The 18790-nt window shown below is 47.9% G+C and overlaps 6 protein-coding genes across 6 annotated transcripts; 5 read left to right on the top strand and 1 right to left on the bottom strand.

Moving 5' to 3' along the window:
* Positions 1–153: 153 nt before the first annotated feature.
* N7487_011642 (uncharacterized protein) lies at positions 154–1212 on the top strand (the record flags this gene model as incomplete). The annotated part of the gene is made up of 3 exons (XM_056879372.1): positions 154–321; positions 653–723; positions 774–1212. 3 exons carry the CDS (start codon positions 154–156, stop codon positions 1210–1212), a joined length of 678 nt encoding a protein of 225 aa, XP_056724691.1.
* A 90-nt stretch (positions 1213–1302) lies between these two features.
* N7487_011641 (WD40 repeat domain-containing protein) lies at positions 1303–4295 on the top strand (the record flags this gene model as incomplete). The annotated part of the gene is made up of 3 exons (XM_056879371.1): positions 1303–1379; positions 1403–2354; positions 2412–4295. 3 exons carry the CDS (start codon positions 1303–1305, stop codon positions 4293–4295), a joined length of 2913 nt encoding a protein of 970 aa, XP_056724690.1.
* An 827-nt stretch (positions 4296–5122) lies between these two features.
* N7487_011640 (uncharacterized protein) lies at positions 5123–6531 on the top strand (the record flags this gene model as incomplete). The annotated part of the gene is made up of 2 exons (XM_056879370.1): positions 5123–6135; positions 6195–6531. 2 exons carry the CDS (start codon positions 5123–5125, stop codon positions 6529–6531), a joined length of 1350 nt encoding a protein of 449 aa, XP_056724689.1.
* Positions 6532–7467: 936 nt separating this feature from the next.
* N7487_011639 (mannitol dehydrogenase family protein) lies at positions 7468–9012 on the top strand (the record flags this gene model as incomplete). The annotated part of the gene is made up of 1 exon (XM_056879369.1): positions 7468–9012. The coding sequence occupies one exon, from the start codon at positions 7468–7470 to the stop codon at positions 9010–9012; it is 1545 nt and encodes a 514-aa protein (XP_056724688.1).
* A 921-nt stretch (positions 9013–9933) lies between these two features.
* N7487_011638 (glycoside hydrolase family 72 protein) lies at positions 9934–11553 on the bottom strand (the record flags this gene model as incomplete). The annotated part of the gene is made up of 1 exon (XM_056879368.1): positions 9934–11553. The coding sequence occupies one exon, from the start codon at positions 11551–11553 to the stop codon at positions 9934–9936; it is 1620 nt and encodes a 539-aa protein (XP_056724687.1).
* Positions 11554–15991: 4438 nt separating this feature from the next.
* Positions 15992–18343, top strand: N7487_011637 (hydrogen/calcium exchanger domain-containing protein; the record flags this gene model as incomplete). Its single annotated transcript, XM_056879367.1, has 12 exons — positions 15992–15995; positions 16057–16581; positions 16650–16713; positions 16773–16820; positions 16873–16914; positions 16971–17218; positions 17280–17315; positions 17378–17688; positions 17768–18001; positions 18068–18121; positions 18182–18270; positions 18331–18343. 12 exons carry the CDS (start codon positions 15992–15994, stop codon positions 18341–18343), a joined length of 1668 nt encoding a protein of 555 aa, XP_056724686.1.
* Positions 18344–18790: the final 447 nt, after the last annotated feature.

Raw genomic sequence — 18790 nt, 5'->3', positions numbered from 1 at the left:
TCTCAGACCCAATTTACCATTTGCTATTCTATATCATTCTCTCAGTATTTCACTTTCTCGATACCTCTGGTATTGCACTTCATCCCTTCTAGTCTCCATTTTATCCCACCACATCCAACCTGCCAGTTTCTTCTGTTATATCCACCTTGTTCAATGGATGGACTGTCATCTGCAGCCAGCGTTATCGCGGTCATACAACTGGCGGGGAGTATTGTGAAGATTTGCGGCGACTACATCCAAGAGGTAAAAAAAGCTAGGGACGAAATTTTAGAGCTTCAGCAAGCCGTCACGGATCTCGAAGGAGTTCTCCGGGAGCTGAATGTGCTTCTCCAAGGGCCCAACGGCTCTAGGATTTCTAGTTCCCAGACCATCTCTGGCTCTATCACTCGTTGCTGTTTAACTCTTAAATGCTTGCAAGCGATGTGTTGGAAGGTCACGTGACCACCACTGTTTGCTCCCAGTACATTAGTCTTAGCATCTGTAGATAGCTTCTTCTCTTTCTCTCTCTCTCTAGCGCAATACAGTGATTTTACCAGCGTACTTACTAGTCCCTGGCCTTCTCTGTAACACGATGATTAGGCCAGGAAAAGAAAAGCGGGCGATGAAGAGACTAGGGCTTCGCGCGCTAGCATGGCCTATCAAACAGAAACAGGTGAAAGAAATCGTATCAGATCTTCAGGGATACAAATCAACATTCACGTTATCCTTAAATATTGATCAAGTGTAGGTGTTAAAACCGTTCAATAGTTAATAGTTAGCTGACACCTGTTTAGAGCCGTCGTCGCCGGTATACATGAGACTACCGACCGAATCGACTATCGTACAAGCCTAAGCCAATTACTAGTGGCACAGGGGGCCCAGTTCGACTCGTATGAGAACCAACATGAGGATTATTGTCTTCCGGGCACCAGAGTAGCCCTCCTGCGTCAAATTGAGGAATGGGCTAGTTCTCCGAGCGGAAAAGGCATTTTCTGGTTGAATGGTAGAGCTGGGACTGGCAAATCAACCATCTCGAGAACGATAACACAGACTTTGAGCAAGACCAATCTACTCGGAGAAAACTTCTTCTTTAAAAGGGGTGAAGGGGATCGGGGGAATGCGACAAAGTTGTTGCCGACGATTACAAGACAACTAGTGAGGAGCATTACTGGGCTATTCCCCGGTGTCCAGAAAGCACTTCAAGACAACTCTGACATTTCAAAAGAGGACTGAAGGAACAATTTGATAAACTGCTCCTTAAGCCACTCCAAGGCTTAGTCTTATCCACTCTCCCAACTGTGGTTATAGTGATCGACGCACTAGATGAATGTGATTCGGACGATGATATGCGACTCATACTCGGATTGCTATCATAGCTTCAGAAGCTTGATACTGTCTATGTACGTATTTTCTTGACAAGCAGGCCTGAATGGCCAATCTTTCAAGAATTCTCAAGGATCCCCGATGAACACCAAGATTTGATCCTTCATGAGGTTCCCAAACCAGTGATAGAGCACGACATATCTTTGTTCTTGAAGCACCGACTCTCAGCTATACGGACTAACCGCACCCTACCTGTCGATTGGCCTGGAAATACTAATTTCCAATATCTGGTGACATTGTCCGTACCATTGTTTATTTTCGCCGCCACTATATGCCGTATCCTTGAGGACCCTTATTGGGACCCAAAGGATAGCCTCAATGAGATATTGACACATGAAAACGATACATCAAAGCTTGATGGAACGTACCTTCCTGTGCTCAAACGGGTTTTGTGTGACCAAAGCAAAAGGCAGTTAAACCAAATGGTTCGTCAATTTCAACAAGTGGTCGGTGCAATCGTGATATTACAGAGTCCCCTCTCAGCCATCTCACTTTCGAACCTTATTGGCCTCCCTCAGCGTCTTGTTGATATCAGACTGAGCCTATTACACTCGGTTCTGAGTGTACCAGATGATAAGAATTTGCCAGTACGGCCCTTCCATCTATCATTCCGAGACTATCTTCTTGATCCGGAAACACGCGAGAAGACACCACTTTGGATAGATGAGAAGAAAGTGCACTATATGTTGGCCACTCGTTGCCTCCTTATGTGTCAAAATTTAAGGAAAAATATATGCCAATTACCAAGTGATGGAACACAACGTGCGGAGGTTGATCAGGAGACAATCGATCACTATCTTTCTCCAGAACTGCAGTACTCCTGTCGATACTGGGCACATCATCTAATGCACTGCATGGACTCGCTTGGTGTACTGCACGATGCTCTGTTATTTCTCCAGAGACATTTCCTACATTGGATGGAAGCAATGAACCTATTAGGTCTCGGAGCAGAAGTGGTGGGTATTCTTAATATTTTGGGAACAGTTCTACCTGTAAGTTGCTTGCACAAGTATATAAAACTACATGCACTAATAAATATGCCTATTTAGAGCAGCCATGGCACAATGTCAGAGTTTTTACGGGATGCAAAACGCTTTGTTCTGAAAACCCATAGGATTGTTGATGATTCGCCACTGCAAATTTACTGCTCAGGGCTTGCATTTGCACCCTTAAATTCAATAATTCGGAAACAATTTAATGAAGATATTCCACAGTGGATGGCCCAGGTGCCATGGATTGAGAATACATGGGGTGCAGAATTGCAGGTTCTCGAGGGCCATTCATCCGATGTCAGATCGGTGGCATTCTCACCCGACGGTTGCCTATTAGCCACTTCAGGCTCCCATGAGCACACGGTTCTACTCTGGGATATGGCAACAGGAGCTTTACAACAGGCTCTAGATAGCCATTTTTACGAAGTTGACTCGTTGGCATTCTCGCCGGATGGCCGACTAGCCTCCGGCTCGTCTAGCGAGATCCGACTCTGGGACACCGCGACAGGGGTCTTACAACAGACTCTTAGGGGTCATTCTTGCAACATTACCTCCCTAGTATTCTCTCCGAATAGTCGGCTACTAGCCTCCGGCTCATTTGAACACACAATCCGGCTCTGGGACACCACAATAGGAGCAATGGTCCTACGACAAACTCTTGAGGGACATTCTAGAGTTGTTAAATCCGTCGCATTTTCTCCTAATGGCCATCTACTAGCCTCCGGGTCATGGGACCACACAGTCCGGCTCTGGGACACCGCCACAGGGGCTCTACAACATACTCTCGAGGGCCATTCAGATACTGTTAACTCGGTAGCATTCTCGCCCGACGGCCGGCTAGCCTCCGGCTCTACCGATGGCACAGTCGTGCTCTGGGATACTACGACAGGAGTCCTACAACAGACTCTTCATGTATATTCTTCCGATGTTCGCTCGCTCGTATTCGTTCCTGATGGCCGGCTGGCCTCCGGCTCCGGTGACAGCAAAGTCCGACTCTGGGACACCGTGGCAGGGACCGTACAGCAAACTTTCGAGGGTCATTCGGGCAGTACTACCTCAATAGCATCATCCCCTGATGGGCGGCTAGCTTCCGGTTCCCATGACTATACGATCCGGCTCTGGGATACCACGATAGGAGTCGTACAACAGACTTTTGAGGGCCATTCAGAGTTCGTTATATCGATAGCATCCTCGCCTAATGGCCGACTACTAGCCTCTGGTTCTAAAGACCACACCGTCCGGCTCTGGGACACCGCTACAGGGGCACTACAACAGACTCTAACGGGTCATTCAATGCCGATTTGGTCAGTAGCATTCTCACCTAACAGTGACCTCCTAGCCTCTGGCTCCGGCGACCATACTGTCAAACTGTGGGACACCGCCATGGGAGTCTTACAACGGACTCTTGAGGGTCATTCATATGACGTTAACTCGGTGGCATTCTCGCCTGATGGCCGGCTACTAGCCTCCGGCTCCTGTGACCATACGATCCGACTCTGGGACGCCACGACAGGGGTTCTACGGCACACTCTCGGGGACTTTTGGCTTTGGGCTTCATCGGTTAAGTTCTCGTCCGACAGCCGCCTACTAGCCGCCCATACCAAACACATAGTGCAACTCTGGGACACCACGACATGGGCCCTGCAACAGACCTTAAAAACCGACGAAGTGGTGACTTTTATGGAATTCTCCGGTGATGGCTCGTGTTTAAGAACCAATATTGGATCCCTCGATATCCAGCCCAGAAGTGGGCATTATAATTCTGAAACATCCCAGACGAGTCTAGAGGTATCAATACGGGAGGAACAGTGGGTAGCCCTGAATGGGAAGAAGTTATTATGGCTTCCCCCTGAGGCTCGGCCTTATTGTTCGGCGATTGGAGATGGAACACTAGGTTTGGGATGTCGATCAGGGCGCATTTATTACATGAAATTTCGATAATGGTAGACATCAAATGATTTCCATGTTCATACTTTCCACACTCCTCCTTACAATTGGAAGTCTCTGAACCTATCCGTCCATTTTCTTTATATCTAATCTTGGTCTGGTTTCATAACTTACGTCAATATTTAGCCAGTCTGACCAGATATAATAACAATAGTATTGGCGAACGAGATATAGCATATAGCACTATATCCAACCTACAATCAAAATTCCCTTTTATGCCATCCCCAAAGTATATCTCTATTTCTATCAGATTATCATTACAAGAGAAATACATGGACTCTCCTGCGGTATGGTAACAACATAACCCCATACGCACAGCTAAAAACGCCGTTTAGATGTAGGTCATATGACCTTGATGTTTGCTACCCAGTTCTGAGGCTATCTAGGTATAAATAACTACAGTTAGTCTCTTGTCAGAAGTGGTCACGTGATATATGCATGTTTGCTCCCAGTACATTTAGTCTTCTACATATAGATAGTTCTTTCTTCTCTCCTTGGCGCATATAAAGATTTTTACAATCCACTTTACTGTTTCATAGTCGTACTGGCTTCTGTCTAATATCTCTGCTTGGTACATTGTAAGTCCCTTTTTTCCTGGCATATCTACAGGTTTTTCAGGCTGTTTTTGTTTTTCCGCTGGTCTCTATATTCTTTATCTCTCGAGGACATATCTAGACGTATTGACCCGCATGACACTATTCCCTACTACATAAGCCCTAGAGTGGAGCAACGTCAAAGCCCCCCACTTCTTCGGTGCTTATGTTTATTTTAATAATTTCCCCCTTTTTGGCCAAGATGAGCTTTATATAAGAGTGCCTCCAATGTTTTTACTCCCGGGTATTTGTCTGCTCGTGCAACCTTCGCAAGCCAGCACGAACACTAATCTCGAAGGCTGGCAATTCGATGACAATTCCCGATCAACATGGACGATAGTGTGGACATGCTTTTCTACGATCCTCGCCTGCACGTGGACTGTTCTCCGCATCGATGTCCCACCCCGCAGCTGGAATGGAGTCCAGCGCAACGCCGTCAAAATCACCCTATGGCTGCTAACCGTGCTCTGTCCCGAAGTGATAGCTTGGGGTGCGGTAGTCGAGATGTTTATGGCGAGGAGTATAGCTACTTCTTGCAATTCTGCTCAGTCTTTGGTGAATGAGCCAAAAGACGAAGTCCAAAGGCAACCGGTGCCCTCTTGGAGTATTACTCAGGGGTATTGTGTCAAAATGGGCGGTCTAGCTTTACAGACGCAGGATGACTGGCTGTATACCATCACACCAAGGAATATACTGGTATTTATCCGAGCTGGGATAATTACTTGCTCTGATTTTCATGATGAGGACATCCAAGACCGAGCGAAGGTTGATGCCCTGGGTATGGTGGTCACGGTTTTACAGAGCCTCTGGGCGATGTGCAATATCGTAACACGAGCGGCTTACTCGCTGTCTATATCGCCGCTTGAGCTAGGGACGGTCGCATATGTCGCCTGTGGAATGTTTCTTTATGGCTTCTGGTGGAACAAGCCCAAGGATATGGCTACCACGATCAACATACCCTTACGATATAGTCGAGGCAATATCCCGGAGGAAATCAGGCGGGCTATGGATGCAAGTCCGCAGAGCTGGATTCACCTACGAGGTCTTCCTTCTGAGAGTACACCTCCGCCCGCCCCAAGGGATAGCTCAGGGCGTTTCACATTTTTCTTTGCCGATGGACCGGCGCGGTTTCCTTCTCCCAGTGAAGATAGTGCAGTGCGATTATCTCATGGCGGGAAAGCTTTAACTGCTGTCTTTGCCACGTTCATTGCTATTTTTTTTAGTGGGATTCATGTTGCTGGGTAAGCGATATATATATTCATACCTCGGTCTGGCTAGGGCTAATACTTAAAATTGATAGATGGAATTTCACATTCCCCACAGAAGCTGAAAAGATAGCATGGCGAGTTTTCACGTTAATTGCAATTTCATCATCCTTCATCCCACTGGTTGTTGCCCAAGGGCCTCTGATCGCCGTGTGGCTTGCGGAAAAGAAACTGCTCCCTTCGTGCGTGAAGAGCCTGGGGGATCCGAATTCTCCCGTCACAATGCTCGAGATTGTGCTTGCCGATGGATCATTGTATGTGTATTTTATAGCACGTTTTGGGACCCTTGCGCTTATGCTCTCGTCGTTGAGGGCGCTTCCAGCTGATTCTTACATTACCCCGGATTGGTTGTCTAGCATCCCGCATATATAGATTTGGAGCTGCGACTATGTATGATGGGTTGAAAAAAAAGGAATAGGAATTAGAGATTGTATTCATCTACAAAGTTTTTTTTTTTAGTAATATTTTTAATCAACCCTCTTATGGGAAAAGAAAAGAAGCAAAACCAAGGACCAAAAAGAAAGAACAAAAAGACATGATAAGAGTGGGATTCGAACCCACGCCTCTTGCGAGACCAGGAAACTATTGCTAGTTATGGAGTCAAGGTATACCTTAACCTGGCGCCTTAGACCAACTCGGCCATCTTACCAGTGATGATGAAAGGAGGTGGCTGGTAATGATTTACATCTCATCCCTTCATTCCAAATTCCAAAACAAAAGTGGCAAGTCCAGACCGGATTGTCTCGGGTGGGGCTTTCCCATTTCAGCTATGATCTCACAGATAGGATCAATAGATTGAAACTGTACTTTTCAGTCCGCCAGAGTTTTCATCCTTCAGCTCTACTCCGTACAGGGAAACCCCATGCCATGTCTTGCCAGGTTGTCCTGATCTTTAAAAAACATTCCCGAGAGCACAAAATTCCCGAAAGGGGCCAGTGCCATCGGCAGAAGAACGTTCTCGGCCCCGAGATCGGAAGCGGATAGCTCTGACGCAAGGCGCTTTTTATTATTAGACGGTCACAACTTTCCAAAGCTGGGAGCAGACTGGTCCACTACCAAAAACAAACTAATCAGATGCCAAAAGGATTATTCCATATGGCTCTTTGCATTCGCAGGAAGGTGGACACCTTCAGGGGTGGCGGTTTGTGTCCACATGATGTAATATTCGCCCAGCACATTTTCCAGGATCAGCGGTCAAAACCAGCGGTCACCCTCGCATGCTGGTTAATTTAGCCGCAAACCTTTCATCTTTTTTTTTTTTTTTTTTGGCAAGCTCACTCCTTTCTTCCCCCAATCCCTCTGATCACAATGGCAGCCCTAAAGCTCAGCACCAAGAACCTGGCAGCCATTGGGAAGCTAGGCAAAGGAAAGATCCAGATCCCAATCCACCGTGAGGTCAATCGCACCCGCAATGTCCCAGTCAAGGAGGGAATTGTCCACGTCGGTGTCGGCGGCTTCCACAGAGCTCACCTGGCTGTCTACGTCGACCAATTGATGGAGAAGCATGGCGAAACTGACTATGCAATCTGCGGCGTTGGCTTGCAACCCTTCGATGCTGGCATGCGTGATGTCCTGAGAGACCAGGACCACCTTTACACCGTCATAGAGCGCTCTGACAAACGAAGTTTTGCCCACGTTGTTGGATGCATTAATTCCTACCTCTTTGCCCCAGACAACCGCAAAGCCGTCATCGACAAGATGGCCCACCCTGATACCCGTATTGTGTCGCTCACCATCACCGAAAGCGGCTACTACTACAACGAAAACACACACGAGCTGATAAGTGACCACCCCGATATCGAGGCCGACCTCAAAAACGTGAACGCCCCGTCCACAACCTTCGGCTTCCTATACGCTGCCCTGGCAAAACGCTACAATGAACAACGCGACCCCTTCACCGTCATGTCGTGCGATAACATGCAGAAGAACGGCTCCATCACACGCAACATGCTAGTGTCATTCGCGCGCTTGCACAACCCCAAGATCGCGGATTGGATTGCCGAGAAAGGCGCCTTCCCCAACGCCATGGTTGACCGCATCACCCCTCAAACATCACAGAATGACAAAGATACACTAGCAAAGGACTTTGGAATTCAGGACGCATGGCCCGTCGTCACAGAGCCCTTTATGCAATGGGTTATCGAGGACCAGTTCTCCGACGGCCGTCCAGACTTCGAGAAGGTTGGTGTCCAGGTTGTCAAGAACGTCCACGCTGTCGAGCAGTTTGAGAAGCACAAGCTCCGTCTGCTTAACGGCAGCCACTCGGCCATCGGATACCCGGGTCAACTGGCAGGCTTCAAATACGTCCACGAAGTCATGAACAACCCACAGCTGCGCAAGTTGGTGTGGGAGATGATGCAGGAGGAGGTGAAGCCGCACTTGCCCGAGATTCCAGGTGTCAACATCGACGACTATTGCAAAACTCTCATGAAGCGCTTCTCCAACTCCACAATCATGGACCAGCTGCCTCGCGTCTGCCTCAATGCCTCCGGCAAGATCCCACAGTTTATCATGCCATCGATTGCCGAGGCGATCATGGCGAGCAAGGAAGAGAAACGTGATTACCCCTTCCGCCGCCTGTGTTTCGTCGCGGCCTCTTGGTTCCTATACATCCGAGGTGTTGATGACCACGGCGCGAAATTCGACGTCGTTGACCCCATGCTTGATGAGCTTTTGGCTGCAGCTGGGGATGACAAGGGCCCCCACGGGCTGCTCCAAATCAAGAGCCTCTTCGGTGATGACTTGCGCGGATATAAGCGGTTCACCGATGAGATGGAGCAGGCCATGAAAGACATCTCTGAAAAGGGCGTCTTGGAAACACTTAAGGAGTACTTCCCTGAGGACGCCAACTAATCGCTGTTGGTTTTGGCGAAAAAGTTACATGTTGCGTCTTGTGAGCGTTGTTTTTACATTTTGTTTACATGCCTCCTGAGGAGTGGATATACCTTGGAGAAAATACGGCATAAAGATAGACGGTAGATAAAATCTATCTAACTATATGTATGTACTTGTATATTGGAATGGATCTCACGCTTTGGAGAGGCCAGTCAGATTTGGTTGGGACGAGTTGTTTTTTTAGGTGTGTTTGTTTGAGCTACGAATTTTGTGGGGCGGGGATATAGCCATGGAGGTCTATGATGTTTAGATCAACGTGAATCTTAATAATTACATTGACAATTTTTCGATATACTTCGGGAGCAACTTTCCAATTGTTGGGATGTGGAGTAGACACCTTGTGGTCCCGGGGATCACTTCCTCTCGATGAGCGTGCTCAATTTTACTTGGAAAATAGAGATGAGCGCTTCAAAAAAAAAAAAAAAAAGCAAAGTGAGACCCAGGAAAATTGGAGGACGTCACCTGGACATGCTCAAGCCAATCGTCTTATTCTATGAGCTATCAACATGGCTCAATGACAACACGAAATCCATAACCAATCAAGTAGTCGGTAGTTATCGCGTTTATATTTTAATAGAATTCATACATATTAAGTGGCCAATTCAAACCTATAACTATATACGGAGTACGGAGTAGTTACCAAATACAAAGCTAGAAAAGGAAGATTTGTTTAAAATATCTCATCAGTAGATTTTGAAGTACGGAGTAGTATCCGGGATAATAGAACACCCGCTAGCAGTTTAAATAAGGAGTATGTATAAACAATGTTACAGAAAAAAAAAGCAAATCCCACAATTCCAATTTGGATAGGGGAGGCTATGTAAGAAAGTCCAAAAAAAGCCAAGTCTAAATCATGAATATGCAAATAAATCAACCAGTTTACAGCATGATCATGAAGACACCAGAGGCAATAGCAGCGACGGCATAAGCACCGGCCTGCCAGGCACCAATGTGCACAGCCTGGGGAACAGTACCAGCAGCAATACCGGAGGAGGTAGCACCGCCAGCCGAGGCAGAGCCAGAAGCAGCAGCACCAGTGCTAGCAGCAAGACCACCGCTGACAGCACCAGTACCAGCCGAGCCAGCAGCACTCATCTGAGTAGCACAGGAGCCGGAGGCAGAGGTAGACTTCTTGGTCTTAGCGACACCGTTGAAGCCACAAGCATCGCTACCAGCCTTGGCCTTGTTCTTCTGGTAGTAGACGTTCATAGCCCAGGCCAGACGCTGCTTAGCCGAGCACATGGAGTAAGCACCGTAGACACCGGAGGTAGCGTTGGACAGGACTCCGTTCATGACACCAGCCTCGCCGCCGAGGTAGCCGAAGGTAGTTCCGACCTGCTTGTCGGTGATATCGGAGTTGGGGACACACTCGAGGGAGTTGTACATGCACTCGCAGAGGTCAGCGTTAGGCGAAGGGGGCAGCTTGCTAGCGGCGTTCCAGTCCGCGCCGACGGTGGGACAGCTACGGCCGACAGTGGTGGAGACGCTGTATTTGGCAGATTGCACGCCGGTCGGGGTGACCGAGGCCATCTGCTTGGAGAGGTTGCTGAAGTCGGGGAGGGTGCTGACGCTGTCGCCGGAGGCGGAGACGAGACCGTATTTGTTGGCTTCCTCGTAGTACATGTAGACGATACCGCCGGACCAGACATCGGTCATCTTGTCACTGTACAGGACGGGAACATCGGTGAACTTGCGGGGACGGACTTCGTTGCAACCGTACTCGGAGAAGAAGGCGGGGACAGGGTAGTCTGCGAATTCCTTGGTGCGCTCCTCGTAGCCGGATGTCTTGAAGGAGGAGTCACCGCACCACTCGTAGATGTTGTAACCGAAGAAGTCGATGGAGTCGGCGGCTTCGTCGCAGATCAGGTAGTTGGAGACGGCTTCGCGGACGGTGGCATCGTCATCGGTGGCGTAACCGACGGCGAGGGAGCTACGGTAATTCTTTTGCTTGATGTAGGACTTCATGTCGCGGACGGCGGCCTTGACGTATGCCATAGAGTCGGTGTTGTTGACCTTGTTGGCGACTTCGTTTCCGGCGAAGAAGCCGATGACGTTGGGGTACTTGGCGAAGGCATCGACGACCTGGGAGTAGCGAGTGAAGAGATCCGCGTTCCAGGTAGGGTCGTCAGATACGATGGATTCGCTGGGCGAGGACAGATCGGTGATGAGGTAGATACCGGCATCGGCGAGGGCGGTCATACACTCATCGTGGTCCTTGCTGGGGTCGACGGCGTAGGTACGGACAACGTTGGTGCGCAATTGGGTCAGGTAGGGAATATCGCGCTTGCAGCTGTCGATGGCGAGAGGGTCGGTGTATGAGTCAGTACCGGAAGCACCATTGCGACCAGTGAAGTTGGGCTGGTAGGCAACACCACGGATGAAGAATTCGGTGCCGTTGTTGGAGTAGAAGAACTTCTTGCCCTTAATCTCAATAGAGGGGACATCAGCAGCCATGGCCGCTCCCAGAAGGGAGAGACCAGCGATGATAGAGGCCTTCATTGTGCAAGGAAAATGAAATCCTAAAGAATGTCTGACGGGTACACACCGTCTGTAAGAATAGCGAATGTAAATAAGAAAAAAAGAAAGAGAAAATATAGGTGGTAGGAAGAGAAGAGAAGAAAAGAGACCCTGGAAGGGGGAAGTGGAGGACCCAAGGGGTTGTGTGTACGCGCATTCATGTGGGTATATGGGTTGCATATCATCATATTATATTTTTATTCTATATTTGTTTTCAGTAAATCAAATGAAAGATATGATTGGCAATATAAAGAGAAACAAAGTGGAAGAAGTTGATATTCCCCCGGTCATTGGCCCTGATACTCCACCTCTCTCCCACATCCCCCCCACTGTCCCTGCGCTGGTCCACCACTAATCCTCCACTACCCTCCACTATCCTCCACTATTCCCTTCTTTCAAGCCTTTTCCGTTACATCCTTTGCTTATTTGCCACTGCCCCTGAAACAAGCGTATGCGCTAGTAAACCCGTGGACGGCCGATGCTGCACTAAGGACCCTGGTGAACCCTGACTGGAGGGTATGGAATCTCACATTCATTTTTTGGTATTAATCTACTCTGTATGTGTCTTATTGCTCATTCAGACACGGCTCGCAAGGTGTATAGGATACAATGTTGTATTATTGACACGATATTCAACATTGGAAAGCTTGTTCGTTGCCAAGGGCGATCCATGCTATGACGTGGTGTGGCATGAATTCTGGGCATCCTTGGCTAAGGCTTGTCAATTGTGTCAATTGAAACAGAAATACAGGCCTCATGGTAGGATTGGTATCAAAGTCTACGCCCTAAAGAGTTTGTGTTCCAAGTACTCCGTACTTCTGGGACATTTTAGCCCAATGTCTCACTTTACGAGTATCCATGAGTTGTGACAAAAATAGTCGGCTGTTTATGCGGCCTTGCTATATCTTATCCATGGTTTTTTTTAATATGACGTTTTCTTAGTTATCTTCCCCCCCTTCTCAATATTCATAGGTAGACCGTAGAAAAAGCCGGGAAAAGGCTTAAGAGGGACTACTTTTCAACATCGAATACTCCGTATACGGAGGATAACATTAGATATTCTAGGATCTCTCAATACCATAGCCATTGTACGGAGTTTTACGCATATTGTACAATCCAGTAACTTTCTATTCATCTCATTTCACTCAGGACAAAAATTATCGATATCCATCACATCCTCAAATTTACAGGGGCGATCAGACGGCAGAGTAGGCACCGATATTTCCACCCGTTTGGTTATCATAGCTCTCTTCTCTATGTTGTAAACGCCGTAGGGATAATTGCATAACCCGGGTCTTTTTCTAAAAAAAAAAAAAAAAAAAGACAATCTACGGAGTACAGCATACTGTAGAGCTAAACGCAGACCATCCCATTCGAGGCTAGGACTAGGCAGTGCAACTCAGGGGTAGCTGCACCCCTGAATATCATAGATCACGTCAAAAGCGGGTCCAGTTTGAGCATACGATATACGGGGGTACTACGGAGTAGATAGTCGGTCCCTTCCCATTCGGGGCTTCATCGTACATATTTTGCTCTACCAAGCTTTGTGGCGACTGAATAACCCGTTTTGTATGGAGTCCAGGTGGATTCTTTGCTCCATTATCAGTATGTTGTATGAGATATTTTCGGGCTACTGGGGCTGAGACAAAACTCTTTTTTTACGTGGTACAGGGTAGATAGATGTTGACTCTTTTTTTTCTCTACGGACAAATACAGACTAATCCCCCTTTGTCGTTTAAACTGGGGTACACGTTGAACATGTCGGTTAAATACATATATATACAGCACATACTCCGTACAGGGCCTCTATCCCGGATATTGATAATATGTTCTACGGCGTTGTAATGGACCGACCTACCGCAGTGAAAGGTACACTATATCCAAAGTCCAGAATATGTTTATTTGACTCGTTGCCGTTATAGCCGGAAGTGGGATCAAGCTAGTATCCCCGGGCAATATTGTATGCGATGCTCGCCCCCACACCGCTAAAGATGGTAGGTAGGCATTTGATAAGTGCCTTGTAAGCGATGCCCGTTCGTGCTATCAGGCGGGGAGTAAGAGCCACGGGCTAATCAACGACCAAACCTGGTTAGTGTCTAAGACCTCCGGGATTTGCAACATCATATAATCCTGGGAGTAGATTCCATCCGTTTGGCTGTGATAATTTTCCTGCAATGCTCGATTCCAACAGAAACAGGAACCCCCTTTCACCCCCACGTCATCAACCAAAGCTTGGGGCGTCGTAGTTTCGCAGTCTACGGGGTACTTCAACTAGGGATGGGAAGCCTAAGCGCCTTCCACGCATATTACAAGCTAGCAGGTATGGGGGGCTCTCCACAAGCTCCAATAAGCAAAGGTTGAAGAAGTGAGATTTATCCTCTATCTCAAAGATAATGCGAACAATCTACGGATTAAACCAGAGAGATTTCAAATGAAACAGGCACAAAGCCCTCCAGCCCTGCCTAGCCCTAGGTTGCCCAGGTCTAGGTCCAGGTGGAGAGCTCATGGCTCGAAGCGGCTAGCGCGAGGTAGGCAGCAACTATTTTCGGCCCTTTCGACCCTTTAACATTCCCCCAAAATCCATAGGGCTGAACTTTTCTTTTCCTTTTCGGTGAATTTCTTTAGCACATTAGCTGCTCTTGAGGCTTTTGACTTTCTTTTTACTCCTTCTCACTCTGCCTCGTTCTACACTTCGCCTCGCCATCCGTCCGCAAAGCTTACGGCGCAGGCACCGACGCAACAGAACCGGAAGGATGACAACCAACTACGTCGGCAGTGCAGCTGAGTGAGCTGAGTCTTCATGGATATATATCTCCTCGGGATGATGGTGGCCATTTACTTTGGTAGGGTCAAAGAGCAAGTGCAAGCCACTGACGCCCACACTATCTGCTCGAGGCCCATTTGATCATTGATCATGATCCCATTACGAAGAGTCAGCCTATAACAAGTGTCAATATTGACCTCGAGATGCCTTATGATAGGATTACAATCCCCTTGTTGGGGGGAGCGTGCCCCCCTAATAGGACACCCTAAGGGCTCCCCGGGGTCGAGGGCACCTGCTTAGGTGACCACGGGAGCCCCGGCGCTGCCCAGTGCGTGCTTACATGGGCACCAACCAACAACCTTGAAAACCACACCTTGAAAATCAACACGTGATTGTTTCATCATGCATCTGGCTTGGGGAAGCAACACCATGACAAAAAGGAAAAGGGGGTTGTGGCGTTTAGGCGTGTTGTGGAAATCAATACTCGAGATTTGATTGATCCAAACACTGCCAAGAGCGGGTCAACACCCCCTACACAATTTGCGGTGGATGAAATTTGCTCCCAATAAACGGAAGCCCCATATTTGTGGCCTGGTCTCTGTGCCACGATTGCACCGCTACATCGTATGTCAACATCTGCAGGAATGCCCGAAGAAATCCAATAAATGCGGTGTGACCATGCTATTTGAAGACAGCAGAATGGCCGATCTCAAAGAAACAAGTTTATGCCAAGTCACCCAAGCACAGAGAACAAAGCTTCCACTGACGAAGCTTTCGGTTCCAAGGTTTTGAGTGGCGCTGGAGTTTCATGAATCCAGCGCATCAAAATTCACCATTTCACGATGTCTGACGCAGTCTGCACAAGGATTTATAAAATTGGGCTTGAAACAAATACTTATTCTGACCGGTTCTTTGCCAACTACCAACTACACTTTATACCAACAAGTCTCGCGATCCGAGCTTTGTTTTTTGTTTTTCTAGACGCCAAGCTTATAGTATTTAGGTACTCCACTATACACACTATACCAATACCTAGGTACGCACCATCAGTGTGGCTGTGTTTTTCAAGTCTTCTCGAAGTCTGTTTCCTTCAGGACACCCAGGAAATTGTTACCAGGCAATTTCTATCCCTTCATTTTCGAGTCACTCCTTTTGCTCTTTTCCTCACCGTCCTCGTTTCATAATTGTCACTCGTTTAGTCTTTGTTGACTTCCAGTCTACCCCTTGCTTTGCGCGTTATTCTCACCGTTCCCCTGTGCGCGTTCCATTTTTGGATCCCCTTTGAACACCACGGATCCGCCATTCATCATTCTGCTGTGGCTGTATTTTTGAGGCAAATCCACATCTAGCGCTTAAACTGCCGTAACCGCCTCAGCCTGTGAACAAGCCGAGTTACCCACATCTCGAACTCGTTAGTAGGTACGTGTTCCCTCAGCTCTTCTCAATAGGCATCCATCCTAAGCGTCGCGGGTCCAAGCCACGCTCTGTGGCGCGTGTTATTTGGGCCAAATATAACCTCCAAGGCTCACTGCTGCTCTATTTTCACTCAATCACTGTGGCTTTGTCCTTTCATTTGATATTTAAATACATCTCGCAAGACCACGCTTACTCACAAACCCATTTCTCCACAGAAGCCCATATCAACCCACCGCCATCATGCGTAAGTACATCTATGAATACTCAACCTCTCAACTGGCCAGCCATACTAATAATCCCACTAGATAAAATTCGCCATGCGGCCCGCACCTCAGCATGGTACGGCCCCTCCTTCAACCCATTCCAAAAGCGCATGCAAAGCAGGCCCACTCGATCGAACTCCATGCAGCTCGAGGATGGACTATCTCACGCCCAGACCTTGGACGAGCTCCCAGCAGACCAGCAACGTCGACAGGAAATGAACGAAGGCATTACCGTCCCAGAGTACTCGAACACATTCCCGCCGGAATTCGCTGGCGGCGAGCATGAAACACATAAGTCTCCGCCTGAACCGTCCATGGCTAGCCAGGATCCAATCAATGTCTCGTCAGTGCACGGGGTTGACTCTGACACTGTTGGATCGGTGCAAGCGCAGGCGCGTCAGCGGAAAGGTGGTATTTTGGGCAAGTTCAAGCATCGTCATGATAACGATGAGTGGGAGGATAAGAAGTCGCTTTCGAGTAACAAGAGCTTCACTTTTGCATCGCAGTTAAAGGCTACTATCTTGAACTCGTGGATCAATGTGCTTTTGATTGCTGCCCCTGTTGGAAGTATGTCTTGCTTCTCTTGTTGGCTGTTCATGTATGGAAGTGCATGGGCTAATTCTATTTTTGTGCAGTTGCGCTTTATGCCGTTGGAGCCAATCCAATTGCGGTCTTTGTGGTTAACTTCATTGCTATCATGTAAGCGAGTTATACGTCGGTCATGGTCGAGGATCTTTTGACTAACAACCATCTACTAGTCCCCTTGCTGCTATGCTCAGTTTCGCAACTGAAGAGGTTGCTATTCGGTATGCTTTAATGTATCCGATTCTATGCGATCTATACTGATATCTTTTCTAGCACGAGTGAAACAATCGGTGGTCTGCTGAATGCCTCGTTCGGGTATGCTTCACACTATCCATTATCCCCTTCCACAGCAGCATTTCTAACCCATATAGTAACGCCGTCGAACTGATCGTCGCAATCATCGCACTGGTCCAGGGCAAAACCCTCATCGTGCAGACCTCGCTCATCGGAAGTATTTTGTCTAACTTGCTCCTGGTGATGGGCATGTGCTTTTTCCTCGGCGGTATCCCTCGCATAGAGCAAAATTTCAACGTAACAGTTGCCCAGACAGCCGCGAGTATGCTCGCATTAGCTGTTAGCAGTTTGATCATCCCCACTGCCTACCACAAGTGGTCCAACAGTCAGTTATGGCTCCATCCCAAGACCGTCGACACGAGAACTAACAAGAATATTGATTATAGTTAAGGAAGTCGACGGAACCGCAGCTATGTCCCGAGGTACGTTCTAGCCTGTCTGTGTCTATCGCTTTACCTATTTTCTTACTCACACCACACCACAGGCACCAGCGTCCTGCTTCTAATCGTGTACGGCTGCTACCTTTTCTTCCAGCTGAAGTCGCATGCCGAGATATACAACCGACCCAGCGAGAAGGTCGAACGGCGCCACGCGAAGGTCGGTGAAGGCGATGCCAGCCGGGGTATTGCCCAGATCGGTAAAATGACTGCCGCACCATTGGTTGGACAGAGTCCCGACCACATGCAGATGGAGGAAGCCGAGGAGGAAACCGAGGAGCCGCAGTTGTCTGTTGTGACTGCCATTCTTACGCTGATTATCTCGACTGCATTTGTTGCTGTGTGTGCTGAGTTCATGGTATGTATTTGCAGTTTTCTCTCCGATCTGTCGTAGATCTTTGCTTTGTGTGTTGCAATGAGCTCATTTTTCTGTGCAGGTTGAATCCATCGATGCTTTGACGGCTACCGGTAACATTCGCGAGACATTCGTCGGGTTGATTCTTCTGCCTATCGTTGGTAATGCGGCCGAGCACGCTACGGCGGTGACTGTCGCATGCAAGGATAAGATGGATCTTGCGATTGGTGTTGCTGTTGGATCCAGCATGCAGATTGCGCTGCTTGTGTTGCCGCTGATTGTTGTTCTTGGGTGGATTATTGGTGAGGACGGCATGGTATGGATAAGCCCTGTGAAAAAAGCCTTTGGAATTAGACGCTGGTACTGACTGCAGCTACGACAGACTCTCAACTTTGATGGCTTCCAGGTGGTTGTGCTATTCATGTCTGTTCTTTTGGTAAGTGGATTTTGTTTAGGGCGAGGAGGGGATCTCATTATACTGACTGTTGTTTCATAGGTCAACTACCTCATCGGCGATGGCAAGTCTCACTGGCTCGAGGGTGTCTTGTTGATGATGATGTATCTGATTATCGCTCTGGCGGCTTGGTATGTGGCTATTCGCGATTGTTGACAAGTGTCCGTGTCCCTTACTAATTGCGTCTCTAGGTTCTTTGTTTAACCCCTTACACTCATTATAGTCATCGGGCTGGGTCCTCGTTGACGATACGATATCGATCTTCTAATTTACCATCCTGTGGACTCTTTTTGGTTATTATTATTCTTCTTCTCTATACAATGTTTATTTGGTTTTGGTTTTGGTTTTTATTATGATCGCTCATAATATACCCACTACGGCGGTGCTTTTCATGTTCGACGCATTTTATTTCGTTTCTCCGACTCTTTATAGATAAAATTGACTGGTGATTCCATAAGAGCATTTCACAATAATCCATAGTAAAAAAAAAGTACCACTAATTAGCCGGACCAGATCAATTCAGATCAGGCTAAAGAGCAAATCTGACTAACCCGGTAAGTTATGCCCGAGTGGGGGGATTGGCCACTCGGGATTGAATCCCCGACGAATTCAGAAACTGTGGGAAATCAGCAGATGTGCACCAGTAAGCAG

The sequence above is a fragment of the Penicillium crustosum genome (genome assembly GCF_028827405.1).
Source record: "Penicillium crustosum strain IBT 35664 chromosome Unknown utg000005l_segment0_segment0, whole genome shotgun sequence".
Taxonomy (NCBI): domain Eukaryota; kingdom Fungi; phylum Ascomycota; class Eurotiomycetes; order Eurotiales; family Aspergillaceae; genus Penicillium; species Penicillium crustosum.
Note: the sequence above shows the minus strand (reverse complement) of the source record. Positions and strands in the feature narration are given on the sequence as shown.